Raw genomic sequence first — 17068 nt, 5'->3', positions numbered from 1 at the left:
GTCATGGGTAATCTAAATATATATAACTCAAAGGTGACTGATATAGTGATCTATCAACGCACAGCCCAAACTACTGGACGGATCGGGCTGAAATTTGGCATGCAGTTAGATGTTATAACGTAGGCAACCACTAAGAAATTTTGATTAATTCTACCCCTAAGGGGATAAAATAGGAGATGACACTTTGTACGAAACTTTGTCAACATTAAACCGATCGGGCTGAGACTTTGCATGCATAAAGCTACTATGACATAGGCATCCCCTAAGAAAGGATTTTGATAAATTCCACCCCTAAGGGGATAGTTTAAAGCGAGCGAAGCCGCGGGCAAAAGCTAGTAGATAGATAAACTGTACTAACTGATATAAATAATTAGATATTTTTTGTAAATACATACACAATATACATAGAAAACACCCAGAGAGATACAAACAATTATAAACATGAATAATGTTTGCAACGTGCAAGGAATCGAACCGGCGTCCATCGGAAGTAAAGCGGGGTGCTAAACCGCTAGACTACCAAGGCCGTATTAATAAATAGTTGATTGAATGGGACAGTGTTAATATTATTCAAGTAGTTTATGTTACGACTGACCTCGTTGAGCCCCCTGCGCAGCTCCCGCAGCGAGGACTTGATCTCGTTGAAGCGGTCGCCGCCCGCGTCCCCCTCCGCCCCCCCAACACCCCCAACACTCTGGACAGACGCACGATCCAATTGGAGCTGCTTGAATCTGTCAATACATACAAATAATAATATATCAGGGCAATTCACATAGCGCCATCTTGTGTTATGAATATTATATTTTTTTTTTTAGTAATAGAAAAAATCCTTATTTAAATAAACTAAATATAAGCACTTTTGAATAGTCACACTTTTTTATACTATCACCCATTCGGAACGCAGACTCACACGGCCTTATTACAAAAAGATAAACCTTGTTTAGCACTAGTAATAAACCATTCACCAATGTATTCCTTATTACAAAATGAAGTTTATCTCTAAATCGTGATTCGTCTATGGTCTAAAGTTAGACCTGCGATGCCCCTAGTTTAACAGTGGTCTAAATGCAAAAATACAAACTCCATTTTAAAAATTCTATTGTAAGTTGTAGTTTTTGGAAAAATATTTTAACTAAATTAAAAATATATTAACTAAAAATATTTAAAGCAAATTTTACGACAATAAAAATATATAAAAGACGTTATTTGTTATTTTTTCACTCATTTGACTTTGAAATAGTCACCATTCGAACGATCCAATAAAAATATCTCGCCGTTCCTTTCCTCCGTATCCTACTTGTAATTTAAAACTGATTTTCAGCCTAATAGTACATTAATAAATATTATATATTAATGAAATAGTTATAATGAAGACCTAGATAAATAGAAATAAATTTATTTTTAGTTTATACATTTTTCTTTGAACTAATATTATTTTTGATCTTTTCAGTTTTCTGGTAAAATGGAACGTAATTGTACGGTGACAGACATGAGTGACTGATTTCTGTATGGAATACATAATGAACGATTTAACTGTAGTACTAAGTAGTCCTCTGTTAGATCTGGATTCGTAATAATGTTAGGTTTATTCCAAGTATTAACATTAGGAATGGTTTAAACCACGACCATTTAGACCACGTTTCGTCCGAGTTTTAACAGATTTTTTGTAATAAGACCGACAGTCATCACAGAAGAATGAGCGAGAGACTTGTGTGTTGCTCTTTTAAACAAATGTTGTTTTGAGTAGATTTACATTAACAAGGATTAGGCATGCGACAATCAACATAGAAACCGCTACGCACTCAATCTTTGTTCAATCAGATAACGTTGGATTGGGTATTTGATTCCTTAAAGCAATCTCGCAGACTCCCTGGAACCCATCCACTCGTCCATCCATCCATCCACCGTAAATGGATGACCCTTGTTGGTAAAATAAATGGTGTATTTATATCAACTGCTTATTGATATAAAATTGACTGATGTAAATGTCAAATCTATACATATAAATAAAATAGGAGTGTCTGTAAGAATGTATGTTGTAAGAAACGGTTATTTCCTCTATATTCATATGCATGTTATGCATATGAATATAAATACGGTACATACAGCAGAATAAGATTTTTTGCAATTTTTGTCTGTCTGTCTGTTTGTTCCGACTAATCTCCGAAATGGCTGGACCGATTTTGACGGGACTTTTTTGGCAGGTAGCTGATGTAACCTTATTACATCAGCTACCTGCCAAAAATGTAAGTTAGTAAGTTAAGCTACTTTTATTTTAGAAAAATAAAGTTGAATTCCACGCGGATGAAGTCGCGGCAGCAGGTAGTATTTAAATAGCGTTACCAGCTATAGCGGGGTAGTGCTGTACCTGCGATATCGATTTGTTTAATCGTAACTTTTTATATTACAATAGTAGTTTTAAAAATGTATATGTGTGCGTGTTACATGTGTGTGTTATTTATTTTACTCATTCACTGCCGTTGCGACGACGCCGACCCCAAATAAATGAGATAAGGATGAAGCAGATGATGATGATGACTGCCGTTGCTAGCTGTTCATATTTCATAAATCTTGAATTAATGTGTATATAAAGGGAGGGGACGCCCTAAGAAAAGATGGATGGATTGTGTGAAAGATGATATGAATAAAAGAAGAGTATGGAGAGCAGTGGAAGAGAATGACAGACTCCCGCCGACCACAAAATAATGGGATAAAGGCAAGGCAATGATCAATAAGCAATATCTATAAATAATATATTATTATTCTTTATTGTACACACACACACATAATAAAAAAAATTATACAGAATAAATGTAATGTACAAGGGCGAGCTTATCTTTAAAAAGAGATTTCTTCCAGCAAACCTAGAAAATGTTATAGGATCGTGTATTAAATAGAATAGTCATACATACGTGTACGAAAAGAGGAGATATTAAAATATTGTTTTAATGATATTAACTATAAGTATAAATAGACATACATAAATATATATATATATATATAGACATACTTAAATGGTACATAAATAAATTATAAGACATAAGTTAAAATGTAAATTATAATATATACCTAAATATATAAATATAAAAATACGTCAGCATTGTGAATGATAATACGCTTTTAATCGGCATTTGAATATTTCAATACTAGAACTGCACGTATTTCGTGAGGTAAAGAGTTCCACAATCGAATAGCCGTCACCACAAAAGAGCTGGAATATGCCTGCCCAGAGTGTACTGGAGTCCGCAAGAGTAATTTATTCTGAGATCGAGTGTTCATTTCTGTCGGATAGAGAAAATTAAAACGTTCGCGGAGATAGGAAGGTGCAGAAGGATTATGCAGGATGTTGTACAGAAGACTGAGAGTGTGAACATTCAGTCGAAAATGAAAGGGCAACCATTTTAACTGATTACGGTATTGAGTTATATGGTCAAACTTACGCAAACCAAACACAAACCGAATGCACATGTTTTGGAGATATATTTTGTTGAGCAGTTTTTGGCATCAAGAAAACAAACATCTGCATAATCTAGAGAGGTAAAAGGAGTGTATGAGATAAACCTTCGTTTTAAATGGAAGAAATCCCTGAAGACGCCGTAAGGAGTGAATGGTCCCATATATTTTCTTACTCACATGTTTAATGTGAGAAAACCAGGAGAGGTCACTATCAATGTAAAGACCCAAATCCTTTACTGTTTTAACGTAAGAAATTATATCCCCATTGTATATTATTGAAGGAATGTGCATTGAATCTAATAAATTAAGCATATATCTGCTGCCAATTATAATCGATTGTGATTTTTTGGTATTAACAAGCAGACCATATGCCTTAGCAAAGCCACAAATATATTAGTTCCGTATTGATCAAGGAGATAGCATTATCAACAGATGGTAGGTCAAAACTGCGGTACAGTTGTAGATCATCAGCATAGAGATGGAAGTTGCAAGAGATCACTTTCGTCAGTGAATTGATGAAGACAGAGAATAAGTAGAGAGAACACCACCTTGAGGGACGCCGGCAGTCAGTTCGCACCAATCTGAAGTATTCCCATCCAGGTACACGCACTGCCTGCGGCCCCTCAAGTATGAATCAAACCATTCTAAAACCAGTGGAGATATATAGAGTCAAGGATGCCAAGGAAAATATCGAAGTCAATAGAGTTGAAGGCGTTACTGAAGTCTAATAATATATTGTGATATTATCTTTAGCAAGGTGAATGTCATCTAGTACTTTAATTAAAGCCGAAACTGTGCTATGGGCAGGACGAAACCCAGATTGAAAAGGAGATAGTAGGTTATTACTATATAGATAAAGGGATAATTGTTCATGAACAATATTTTCTAAAATTTTGGATAATACAGGTAGAATAGAAATGGGACGAAATTCGTTAAAAGAGCTGATTATTGGTTTTAGGAAGAGGAATCACGCGAGCATTTTTCCAGGCAGCCGGAAAAGAACAAGTGACCAAAGAATGATTGATTATGTGAGTAATTATGGGCACAAGTTCGTCAATTATTAGTCGAATCATTTGTATACAAATATTGTCATCACCGACTGCCTTGGAGGAAATGGTAAGGATACTCTTTTTAACGTCACACTGGCTAATGATTTTGAAGGAAAAAGGCTCGCAATTGGGTTTAGACTGGCGGCGAAGACTATCAAGTGTTAACGCTTTGATACTGTCAGCAACGGTGACAGGAGGCGAGGAGAAATGCTTATTAAGCGCATTATAGTCCAAATTAGAGGGACAAGTTGAAGAAGAAGATTTGCCAATACCCAATGATTTAAGAAGTCTCCAAATCTGAGCTGAATTATAGCTATGAATGGATTCATGAATATGGCGTCTTTTGCATCTCTACACATCCGATTACACCGATTCCGCAGCTTTTTATAGTATAATAAATTATCTTCAGACGGAAAACGCTTATATTTCCGATACTTATCCCGCCTCACCATCATATTTCTTATATTTTGGGATAACCATGGAGCAGGTAAATGCTTGACTTTAACTTTTCTGATAGGAGCATGCTTGTTGTATATTTGAAGTATGATTGAGTTAAAGTTTGCAATCATATCCTCCACTGAGTTACAATTTAATACGCAGGACCACTCAATGCCCGCAACGTCCTTCCTTAGCATTTCCAAATCAATTCCCTTAAAATTACGAAGGTCAAGAAGTTTAGGTTTGATTTTGGGAGACTGTAATCTGTACGATAAAAATATAAGGTCATGGTAAGAGAAAGGAGCCGTAAGCTGGCCGAAATTACAGACTTTATCAGAGTTTGAGACTATAATTAGGTCTAACAGAGTTGGTGTGCTGTTAGGGGGATAGTGAGTGGGTTTGAGAGGAAGTAAGTTAAGGTTTAATGAGGAAACAATAGAGGAAAGTTTATGAGCACGTGAATCGTTCTTGAGAAGACAGGTATTGAAATCACCAAGAATTAAACTGTGTTCATAAACAGGACAAAAGGACTCAAGGATGGATTCAAACTGCTGAAAATAGTCCACCCGAACAGAGGGTGAGTAGAACACACCTATTAAGAGCTTAATAGTATTCACAACTACCTCAATAAATAAATACTCCGCGGAGTCAATAACGTGGCATCGGATTTTACTATTATGTTACTTGGTATGTTGTGACGCAAATAAATGGCTACCCCCCACCTCCCCTGCCCATTCTGTCATTTCGAAGAAGGCGGTAACCAGGTAGACAGCACATTGTTGAAGGTAGTGACGGTTTCAGCCAAGATTCTGATACGAGAATAATGTCTATACACTGGTTATCAAAACTGTCTAACAAATCGTTATAATGAGCCATTATACTTTGTGCATTGATATGTGCTACTTTTAGAAATTTGTTGTGACACTAAAAGACAGAGAGTTGATCTCGAGAGAGCTTTGGTGACTCTGTGTCGCTATTTGCACTAAAATATTCATCCGAGGATGTATTATAAAACGAATAATCACTACAAATATGTGACGTATCCATATATAAAAATAATAATATAAATAAAATATAATAAATGAATAAAAAAAAAAAAAATTATAACGTTTAAAAAGAAGACTACAGTTTAGTATGGGCCAACTCCGTACCCTATAACACCTCAAGCCAGCCGGGAAAAAACACATACCTAATATTACTACATTGCAATATATAATAAAATATACTACGAGTTACACTTTTCTTATTAAAATGCGAAATACAAAGAGACACTATCAGAATGATAACTTACAGTTTGTTGTTATACAGTGAAACAAGATAAAAAAAGGAACATGTTAATAATGTACTTGAATGATATTTTTCATTACAGGCAACATTACAAAATTATTAAATAAATACTACATAAAAGAATTAACATAGTGATTACCTACTCAGACGTGACAATAATGACAGCTGACATTTATATGTCAACAGCATAGGTGACAGAATAACTCTAATCTATTCCATTCAGGTAAATGACAAGCACAATTTAAAACATTTCATACAAAGTTTTAGTATATATAAATTTAAGGATTGGCAAATAGTTCTATAATAAATCAGTATACTACCTACATAATAATATAAGTAAAAATAAGACAACAACAAAAAAATGGCCTCACATAATCATAACGGCCGAAAATGAGAAAAAAATTACTAATAACTATAACTGAAATTTAACCTATAAAATTAAAGAATAAGATTTTTTCACAGCAATTCTTATTTGTTGCTCTGTCCCTTGTTCGCCTAGTGGTCATCATTGCTGCTTTTTTGGTGGTTTTATCGGTATTTGCTGCAGGTTTACTTTGCGTCGAGTCTTTAACTGGGAACTTGGTGGTTAATGGATGCAACTCTGACTTCAGTTCAATCTTACGCCGCGACTGATCCGGTAGCAATATAACCACTTTTCCTTCAGATGTCCAACATTTATTAATGCCAAAATGCTTTCTAGCCTCAACAAATAGATCATGTCTAGATTTAATAAGAAATTCGGATATTGATATGCTGGTGCCCTTCAATGCAGTTTTTTTACCCACACTTCATTACGAGCAGAATAATTATGAAAACGAACCAGTATTGGCCGAGCCTTTGCTTGTTTACTACCAAGACGATGGCTGACAGATATGTCTGCAGAACATTGATTCGTTACCTTTAACTGCTCATTTAGAATTTTAGCAATACATTCTATTAAATTCTAATTTGGAGACTCGGGACCACCATGTAACAATAGAACCTTCCTCCTGTGCTGTTTGTGTGTGATCTAAACCCAAGGAAAGGAGTTCAATCTGTGATTTTAGTAAGCTGACAGATTTCCAGATAAACTGTTTGAAGTCATGGTACATAAAAGCAGTGATATCCTGTTGTCTAAGGGAGCTAGACATCTGATGTAGGCTTTTCTCCATATCTCCCATCCGCGATTGAAAAGCTGGACAATATCTTCCATATGTGTGAAAGATAGAGGTCCATTTCAATATATAACTTGATTATGTGTTTGATGTGCAATATAGTGAAAGTGAGAATAGGCTCAGAGTAGAGATGGAGTCTGGCTAACTTTTAACAGTAATTAATACATATAATAGTGAATAAATTATAAATTTTAAATAAATAATTTGGAGGAGCAAAATTTTTGTGTGCTATATGTATGACTACCCACAAACTCTTCCTAATTTATAATTATCATTATGCACTAGATCGCTAGCCGTTTTGTTGTGGCAGCCGTTAAGTATTAAGTAAAATAACAAAACTGTATTCTCCATATATAATTTTATTTGATCATCACAGAAAGCACCTGTAAATAATTTTATTATTAACAATTTAACCGATAACAAATATGGCTAGCTCATATAACTAATAATAATAATAATAATCTCAGGACAATTCACACAGCGCCATGTAGACCCAAGTTAAGCTATCTAAAGCTTGTGTTATGGGTACTAGATAACTGATACAAATACATAGATTTTTTTTTTCGTAAATACATATTATACATAGAAAATACCCAGACTGATACAAACAATCATACTCGTGAATACAAATGTTTGTGCCGTGCGAGGAATCGAACCCGCGACCATTGGACATAAAGCGGTGTGCTGGACCGCTATACCACCAAGGTTGTCAACTACTTACATTACTTTGATTTAACAACTAAACTACTGTATCGTTAACTTTCTATAGGAGCTGGAAGAATTTTCATTACATAATAAAAAATAAAGTGACGAGTGAGTGAGTTCTGATAAACAAACAAACAACCATATTGAGAACTTATTATTTCCTTATCATTACATAGTATAAAACAAAGTCGCTGTCACTGTCTGTCCGTCCCTATGTATGCTTAAATCTTTAAAATTACGCAAAGGATTTTGAAGCGGTTTTTTTTTATAGATAGAGTGATTCAAGAGGAAGGTTTGTATATATAATACATGTACACCTGTATGAAGCCGGGGCGAGTAGCTAGTCTTATATATAAAATTCTCGTGTCACAGTGTTAGTTACCATACTCCTCCGAAACGGATTGACCGATTTTTATGAAACTTTATATACATATTCAGTAGGTCTGACAATCCGCTACTACCTATTTTCATAACCCTAAGTGATAAGAACCCCTAGAATTTATTTTACCCATTTTTTTTATATTCTTTTATAATGTGGCATTAAAATGCATACAAACCCAAATGTTTACCCTTATACCATCATACCCTATTTATTAATAGCGATTTTAATTTATATGGCAAAACAATGTTTGCCGGATGAGTTAGTCATGTATAAAACAAAAACTATGAACGATTATTATTAATAGCTTCCACTAGAGCCCTTAACCCTTCTCCCAGGGCTGTATGCGCCTGCGCAGTAATACGGTGTCCTTCTGAACTACGCTCCAACGCTTCTATAAGCCTTCGATCAAGTTCCAAGCGCTGTTCTGTCAATCTTATGAGCTTTTTCGTTATGGTCACGTATTGAGAACGGCGTGAAGTAGATGATGTTTGAAGTGATCTGGCCCGTGTTTTGTTTGGTGCTGAAAAATTATAGATTTTAAATAATAGTACAGAAAAAAATATATTAGGTAATTGTATTACGAATATTATGTACGTTATATTTTTTTTAATAGAATAGAATAGAAAATCTTTTATTGAAATAAACTTAATTTAAGCACTTTTGAACAGTCATAACAATTTTATTTTATTTTAAATAACCTTAGACAATTAACACAGCGCCATCTAGTCCCACGGTAAGCAGAGCTTGTGTTATGAATACTAAACTAATCAAAAAATCTAAGTATATATATACTTAGATACTTGTGTTATCAGTACCATTTTTGTAAACTAATTTGCCTAACTGATATATATACTTAGATTTTTTTTAAAATACATACATACTCATGACTGTAAATGTTTATACCGTGCGAGGAATCGAACCCGCAACCATCGGATAGCAAAGCGGTATGCTAAACCGAGATCGTCAATATTACATGTTCATTTATTAAACAGTCTCTTTCAAAACATATTTCTGTTAGCACCTTCGTCCTGTACCCTGATATGACCCAGCTAGTATTAAAATTAAAATGACTAAATTCGGAAGTATAATAATTATTTTCTTTCTTCAATTGTATGTAACAATTGAAGAAAGAAAATAATTATTACGTGCAAAATGGAATATGTTACAATCACCACAGATTCTTTGTTAAAGTAAGCGACGATTAACATTTACCACTTTATTACATGTTTCCAATTCAAATCACATAAAAAAAAATATTATCCAATCACTAACTTATGGTTTAATTAGACCTAGGGAATAGACCACCCTTAAATATAGACCCCCTCTCTGTAGGCGTGTGAGTAACATAGACAAGCGTGTAGTCCGTCCTGCGGTGCACGTAGTCCATCCTACGGTACGTGTAATCCGTCCTGCGGTGCGTGTAGTCCGTCCTATCACTTACTTATGGTACCTATAGACAAGCGTGTAGTCCGTCCTGCGGTGCACGTAGTCCATCCTACGGTACGTGTAATCCGTCCTGCGGTGCGTGTAGTCCGTCCTATCACTTACTTATGGTACCTATAGACAAGCGTGTAGTCCGTCCTGCGGTGCGTCTAGTGCGTCCTGCGGTGCGTCTAGTCCGTCCTATCATTTACTTATGGTACCTATAGACAAGCGTGTAGTCCGTCCTGCGGTGCGTCTAGTGCGTCCTGCGGTGCGTCTAGTCCGTCCTGCGGTGCGTCTAGTCCGTCCTGCGGTGCGTCTAGTCCGTCCTGCGGTGCGTCTAGTTCGTCTTGCGGTGCGAGTCGATGGTACCGACGAACTCGGGTTCGCTTCTCTATTAACGGTTATGGTCATGTCAACATCTTCATTCTTCTGAAAAAAAGAATATAATTATATTAATTTAAAATAATAAATCAGAACAGTGCACTATATACCTTTTTATATTTATATTCTACTAGTGACCCATCCCGGCTTTGCATGGGTCCAATGTAGATACTAGTATGGGGCAGTGTGGAGTGATTTATTGAGCGGAGCGCGAAGTGCGGAGCGATTTTAGAGATCAGATTTACATTCTTTGATCAGTACTCCTCTGAAAGGACTTGAACGATGGAGACCAAAATTTCATAGAAGGTCGACCTTCGGATCTCCATCGGAAACCACTCAAAAGTCCAATCGGTCAAGACCTAGATTTTAAGAATAGTAAGTAAGTAATGAGTTGTAAGATTATGAAGTATTAGGTTTTACCCGCGGCTTCGCTCGTGTTTATTTATCCCCTTAGGGGTGGAATTTATCAAAATCCTTTCTTAGGGGATGCCTATGTCATAGTAGCTTTATGCATGCAAAGTCTCAGCCCGATCGGTTTAAAATTGACAAAATTTCATACAAACTTTCATCCCCTATTTTATCCCCTTGGGGGTAGAATTAATCAAAATCATTTCTTAGCGGATGCCTACGTCATAACATCTACCTGCATGCCAAATTTCAGCCCGATCCGTCCAGTGGTTTGGGCTGTGCGTTGATAGATGACTATGTCAGTCACCTTTGAGTTATACATATATATTTAGACTATTATGAAATTCTATACTCACAATAGTTATAGCACGTGACTGAGTGGACTGGGGATCTTCGTTTTCTATTTTAATGCATTTACTCTCATCATGTGGTGTATTTGGCTGCAATAAAAAAAGCAATTGAATATAAAATAATATACAACTTAGCGATATATAATATAAGGTAGCGAACTCTGAAAAAGGATGAGCATGATAGAGATGTGTTAACAACTGGTAAATGAATGAATCAAGTGAAATAGCGAGAGCATGATTCTGTTATCGAACTGACAATGACTTGAAATTTTCCGATCTTTTCATATCACACAATTTTCACTCGTCACAAATATTTCAATATTGATTTGAGATTGTTATAATTCTTTTTTTCGCATTATCGTCCGATTATGTTATCAATAAAATGATTATGCATTCTATAAGTGCTTCCGCGGTTTTAAAGTGCCATTTCTACTCGCTCCCTAAAGTTCGGTGAAGCTTTCAAGGCTAGCTGCGCCCAAAAACATTAGAATTGTACGAAAAATTTTTTATTTTTTTATTCCAGGTAACTTGAGTCAAGTCGAGTTAACTCGAGTCATGTTTATTACGAGTTAGCACATATCTAGAGCATAATACATCTATGTAGGTCGCAGTGCTACAGGTCCAAGCACCTGATAATACCTGACAAGACTCGCCTCTTATGTATATGTATATTGTGTAGGTCCTTATGTATAAATATATAATAATATAATTCAATTTAATAATTTCATGGAATCAAATTTGACTGACTAATATTTTGGGAATAAATATTATAATTATAATAATAATAATTTGTAGGTGAGTATTACCTTCTTTTAAATCCATAAAAGAAGAGAGAAAAAAAGGAAAAAAAGAAAAAAAATAATAATCTCAGGACAATTCACACAGCGCCATCTAGACCCAAGTTAAGCTAGCTAAAGCTTGTGTTATGGGTACTAGACAACTGATACAAATACATAGATAATTTTTTTTTCGTAAATACATACATATTATACATAGAAAATACCCAGACCGATACAAACAATCATACTCATGAATGTGCCGTGCGAGGAATCGAACCCGCAACCATCGGACGTAAAGCGGTGTGCTAGACCGCTAGACCACCGAGGTCGTCTAATATATTGAGGACATGTTAATTTAAACTTGGAAATTTGAATTCTTTTATGTATAAACTGATAAATGGCACATGTTGTCTGTGGTATGTCAGAAATGACTGAAAATGGTTTAACATAACCATCACTGTAAAATCACATTTAAACAATAAATTTCATTTCATTTCGTTACGTATCCCAAACCCTCCAATAAAAAAAAATACTCCACTGGGGCCAACCAAGCGTAATCCGCAAGCGCAGGCGAGTGCACTATTACATTATAAGCCATGAAAAAGAAGTAATAAAAAAATATAATATACCAACCGGTGATAGATCAATGTCCGGTTGGCGTCGACTGCTTGCAGCGAAGCTATCATACCCAATTATAGCCAATATTCGCTTCTGTAACTGTGTTACATCCTGGACACCGTCAGTGTTAGATCCAGCTTCATTTAGAGCGGCAGCTTTTTTTTTAATAGCACTTCGTATTTTGATCCAATACTGTAAACAAAACATACATAGACAGTCAGTATTTGCACAGAGATTAATAGAAATGGTTCTTATTAAAATAAACTTAATTTTAAACACTTTTCAATCGACTTTAAAATAGATGGAGGTAGTCAAATGACCGATTGTTTTATGTATGTTACCTTAAAACATTTTAAAACGTAAACCGAATTCAATTTATTTTTCATTTCGAACCAGTAGTTCCTGAGATTAGCGGGTTCAAACAAACTAACTCCTTAGCTTTATAATATTAGTATAGATTATTATCACTTCCAGTTTTTCTAGAGTAATTAAAAAGGGCACAAGATGGCGGCATATGAACAGTACCTCGGACGAAAAAGATCGAGGCCGAGCAGCCCGCGAAGAAAGGACGAGTCATGCTCAAGATTTAATATCATTTACCAACAATTACCAACCTTCATCCATTTCTTGGGAGATTTAGTGGTGCCACCTAACTGATTCAGTCTCTTTGACAACTTCTCCCATTTCTTGAACCATCTAATTTTAGCGTTGACATTCCCGGACGGGCCCTTAGCCGCATCGGGGTTCATCTCCAGGAACTTTATCAGGCTGGCCAGCTGCTTCATTAGGGGCCGGGGAGATCGCGACTCCGTCGACCTAAAATTCAGAATAAACGAGGTAACACTGAAACTTGACAATTTTAATAATAATGTATACAAAATTCATAAACTTACTTCACTTTACTTTTACACACAAATCACTGTAGCCGATCTCCCCGCTGCGATATTGACTTTAAACTGTGAGTATACTGATGCTCGAGTATTCTAATATTCCTTGAATGTATATAAATACAAAATTTTCTATTGGCAAATAACTATCAAAGATTAGAACAGTGTTTCCTAACCTTTTTTGTGCGATCACCCACATTAGTCATTCTATAATTCGAATTCCCATTAAAAATCAAATTGCCTCCCTGTGGGGCGTGGACTACAATGTCTCGCAGCATCTTAAACGCTAGCCCAACTTCGTTTTCGATCGCTTTTTATTGTCTATTATTTAATAAATAGAAATCTCTTGTTTTTTTTGGTCTTTAGTCGATGTGCACAACGCACTTATATTTTGTAGTTTTTTGTTGTCTATTATTTTATATAGAAAAATTATACATTGTTATTCTTCTTTGATCTGCTTAATATATTAATTTCTTTCTAAAAACCGTATTTAACAACATAATTACATTTAGCAGTATAATAACAATACAGTCTCTTCGCTTACAGGCTATTTTTATCATCGAAAAATAATAGCTGATTTGGCACTAAAATCGTCCAATACGGCAACACTGCGTTTAAACATGCACCGAAGCCGCCAAAAACAACACGTTTTATGTAAGACTCGTAACAATTTATCGTACTTTGAAAATTTTATCTCTGTCCTGCTTGCGACTGTAATTGTGTGTATAAATAAAGAGCAGAACTATATTTCTTTGTTTTAGTTATGTTAGGAAACTATGGGTTTTTTTTAAATAGGAAACTATACTTTAGAATAATTTAAATTGTAAATATTGGATGCAAAATAAAAATTATTATTAATATTAATCTGGTCTTAAACAATGTGAAATTATAAACAGTTTTTAGATGTATTGGATGTAAAATAATTAGAAAAAAGAATAAAAAATTATACCAGTTGCATTTCTTGCCAGTTCTCAGCTGAAGTTGCTAGCCAAACTGAACGGTTAGGTTAGTGATAAAAAAAATATGACGTACACAAGAGTCGGAAATATCCAATGTGAATCATTTTGACTTTTAGTTCAATTTCCATAAGGTTCCAAATTCGTATTAGGTTCAATCCGCAAGGCCGTGCCGATGACGGCATTCAATTCACGCATTGCCAAAACATGATATGTAGCATATGTACCCCTGCGCCGAGGGGTAGCAATATGGTACATTGCTACCCCTCTGCGCAGGTTGACCTCCACGCGGTTCCACCGGAAACCATCTTGATAAATTCTTGGTGAATTTGTTACGATAGGCTAACTGACCTGACCTCATACTTCATCATCATACCCTCATTTTATCATCTTCCACTGGTGCCCCGCCAGCGTAAACCGTTAGCAGGTGGATGCACCATTCCATTATCATCCATAAAAATATAAATTTGTTGAATGAGCGAGCTTTAAAACTAAATTTAACCAAATGGCTATTGGCACATTGTTTTTATAGTGTCAAGGAATTTATGGAATATAGTAATTTAATGCATCATCTATAGTAATTATGTATGCCAATAATTCCAATGACATGTTCATTTTAATTTAATTATAGACTAATCAGAATGACATAAATATATTAATATAAAATATAAAAATTTGCACGCCTGTATGCAGGCTGAATACACTGGACATTATATTTAACATTGTATACACATAAAGTACTGTATTCTGCTAATAAATGATTTGATTTGAAAAAAACACTTGGACGGAGGGGGATAGTGGATTGTTGTACCATTACAGGTTCGCCTCCATGCGGTTCCACCGGAAACCATCATGACAAATTCTTGGAGAACTTATCATGATGAACTCACTTACCTGACTTCATATTATCATCCTCCACTGGTGCCCCGCCAGCATAAATCGTTAGCGCAGGATGGAACATCATTCAATTATCATACATAAAGAAAACTATGCGCCGCTCAGAATGCTACGTCGGCGCGGATTAACCGATTATTACCGGAAATGTATAAAAAAGTACCGTATATGCATATATACGGTACTTTTTTAAACATTTCCGGTATTAAGTAAAACGTTAAAATTAGAAACAGACATTTTTTTATTTATTTGAATATCATCCGATCAGACTTCACTTGTTACCAAAGCTAGTTGAATATTAAAATCAGATCGAGCAGAAACTCATATATATGATATCCGGGGATAATCAACAATTGTTGAAAGAATCCGTGATTTTTACTAATTATACGTATAAATAATGGCCGCGTCAAATGTAAAACAATATATAAACAAGCAAATTTATAAGACATAGGTATGCTCACTCGCCAACTTAATATCAGCAAAAACTGAGCCACTACGACGTCATACGCATGAGAACGTCTCGGACATAATCCAAGATTAATAACGTATTAGTTAATGCAGTTTAATAAATAATATATAATTACATAAACATTTTCAAGAATAGGACACTATTTCCTTCATAAAAAGAGTATCATCCTTGCAGATGGCAACTTTTAAATAGTTTTTTTTTAATGTATTCTATGACATATTGAAAATAAATTTCTAATCTTTTTTAATATTCTTCTGTTTTTGTGCAATACCATACTAATTAAAATGTCCTATATCAACCAGTTAATTTATCGTCTTACTACAGATAGTAATTTCATTATTAATAATAATCCTGGATAAGTGACACAGCGCCATCTAGTCCCAAACTTAGGAGAGCTTGTGTTGTGGGTACTAGATAACTGATAGAAACAGTTAAATACATTTTTTGTAAACATAATATACATCGAAAACACACAAATAATCATAGTAATAAATACAAATGTTTGCACCATGCGAAGAATCGAATCCGCGACCATCGGAAGTGAATTCCGAGGCCGTATGGGATTATGTACGTCATTAAAAAGCTACCAACACTAACCTCTCAGTAAATTCTTGAGGGCTCATCGGTTTAAGATCCCTGAACTCGTTCAATCGGTTTGCAATCGATGGATCTGAGCTGCTGCTACCGAGCTGGTTGCCAACGGAGACCGAGTCCATGTTCAACCATACGCGACCCTGCAACTTGTTCTTATAGTCTACGCTCTCAACTTCTCGATTATGTAAAGCATCAATTTTCCGCAACTTGTCAAGTTTCGCGGCCGGACTGAGAACTGGGGGCAACCCTGAAAATGAAATGGTAATAACATTGTTTTTAATAGAATAGATCGTTTGAGTTGACAATGTGGTGAGAGGATTGACCAGCCTAGACACTGCGTTAGCGTGTCTAGCTGTTTCCAGGAGCGCCGCGGAGAGGCTCCTATCTTGCACCCAGATCTTGATGAATAGAATAGAATAGAAAATCATTCATTCAAATGAAATGAAATGAAATGAAATGAAATGAATATTTATTGCTTAAAATGTGGTACATGTGTGGTTTTTAAGATCTTTAGAACTAGTTTCACACATTTTGTCATTTCTGACATGCAACAGACAAAACAGATGAAACAGACAAATAATCTTACTTTTTAGTCATCACATTTTTTTTCAATCTACCGCTTATTTGAAAAGTTGTGTCATCACAAGAAGAATGAGCAAGATATTGGATCTTTGTTAAATATATATCTCGCCGTTATTGATAGTTAGATAAATGATTTATTCAACAATTACAAACATATAGCATACATGAGATACATTTTACAATACATTTACAATACACTTACAATACATTTACAATACATTTACATTTATTGATAGACAACTTGAATTATATTT

At 35.1% G+C, this 17068-nt stretch overlaps 1 protein-coding gene across 1 annotated transcript in view; it reads right to left on the bottom strand.

Annotated features, from left to right (window-relative positions):
- LOC131848867 (uncharacterized) overlaps window positions 1-17068 on the bottom strand; it is a 30488-nt gene that overhangs the window by 3352 nt on the left and 10068 nt on the right. Inside the window, exons 7-13 of the mRNA XM_059198816.1 lie at window positions 16236-16479; window positions 13047-13248; window positions 12448-12624; window positions 11042-11125; window positions 10115-10325; window positions 8796-8991; window positions 596-731 (exon numbers count right to left, since the gene is read on the bottom strand). Coding sequence (XP_059054799.1) covers window positions 596-731; window positions 8796-8991; window positions 10115-10325; window positions 11042-11125; window positions 12448-12624; window positions 13047-13248; window positions 16236-16479 — 1250 coding nt within the window. The remainder of the gene's footprint in view (window positions 1-595; window positions 732-8795; window positions 8992-10114; window positions 10326-11041; window positions 11126-12447; window positions 12625-13046; window positions 13249-16235; window positions 16480-17068) is intronic.

This window comes from Achroia grisella, unplaced genomic scaffold (assembly GCF_030625045.1).
Source record: "Achroia grisella isolate CSIRO2021 unplaced genomic scaffold, CSIRO_AGI_Agris_v1 utg598, whole genome shotgun sequence".
Taxonomy (NCBI): Eukaryota; Metazoa; Arthropoda; class Insecta; order Lepidoptera; family Pyralidae; genus Achroia; species Achroia grisella.
The sequence above is the reverse complement of the archived record's forward strand: the minus strand, read 5'-3'. Positions and strand labels throughout refer to the sequence as shown.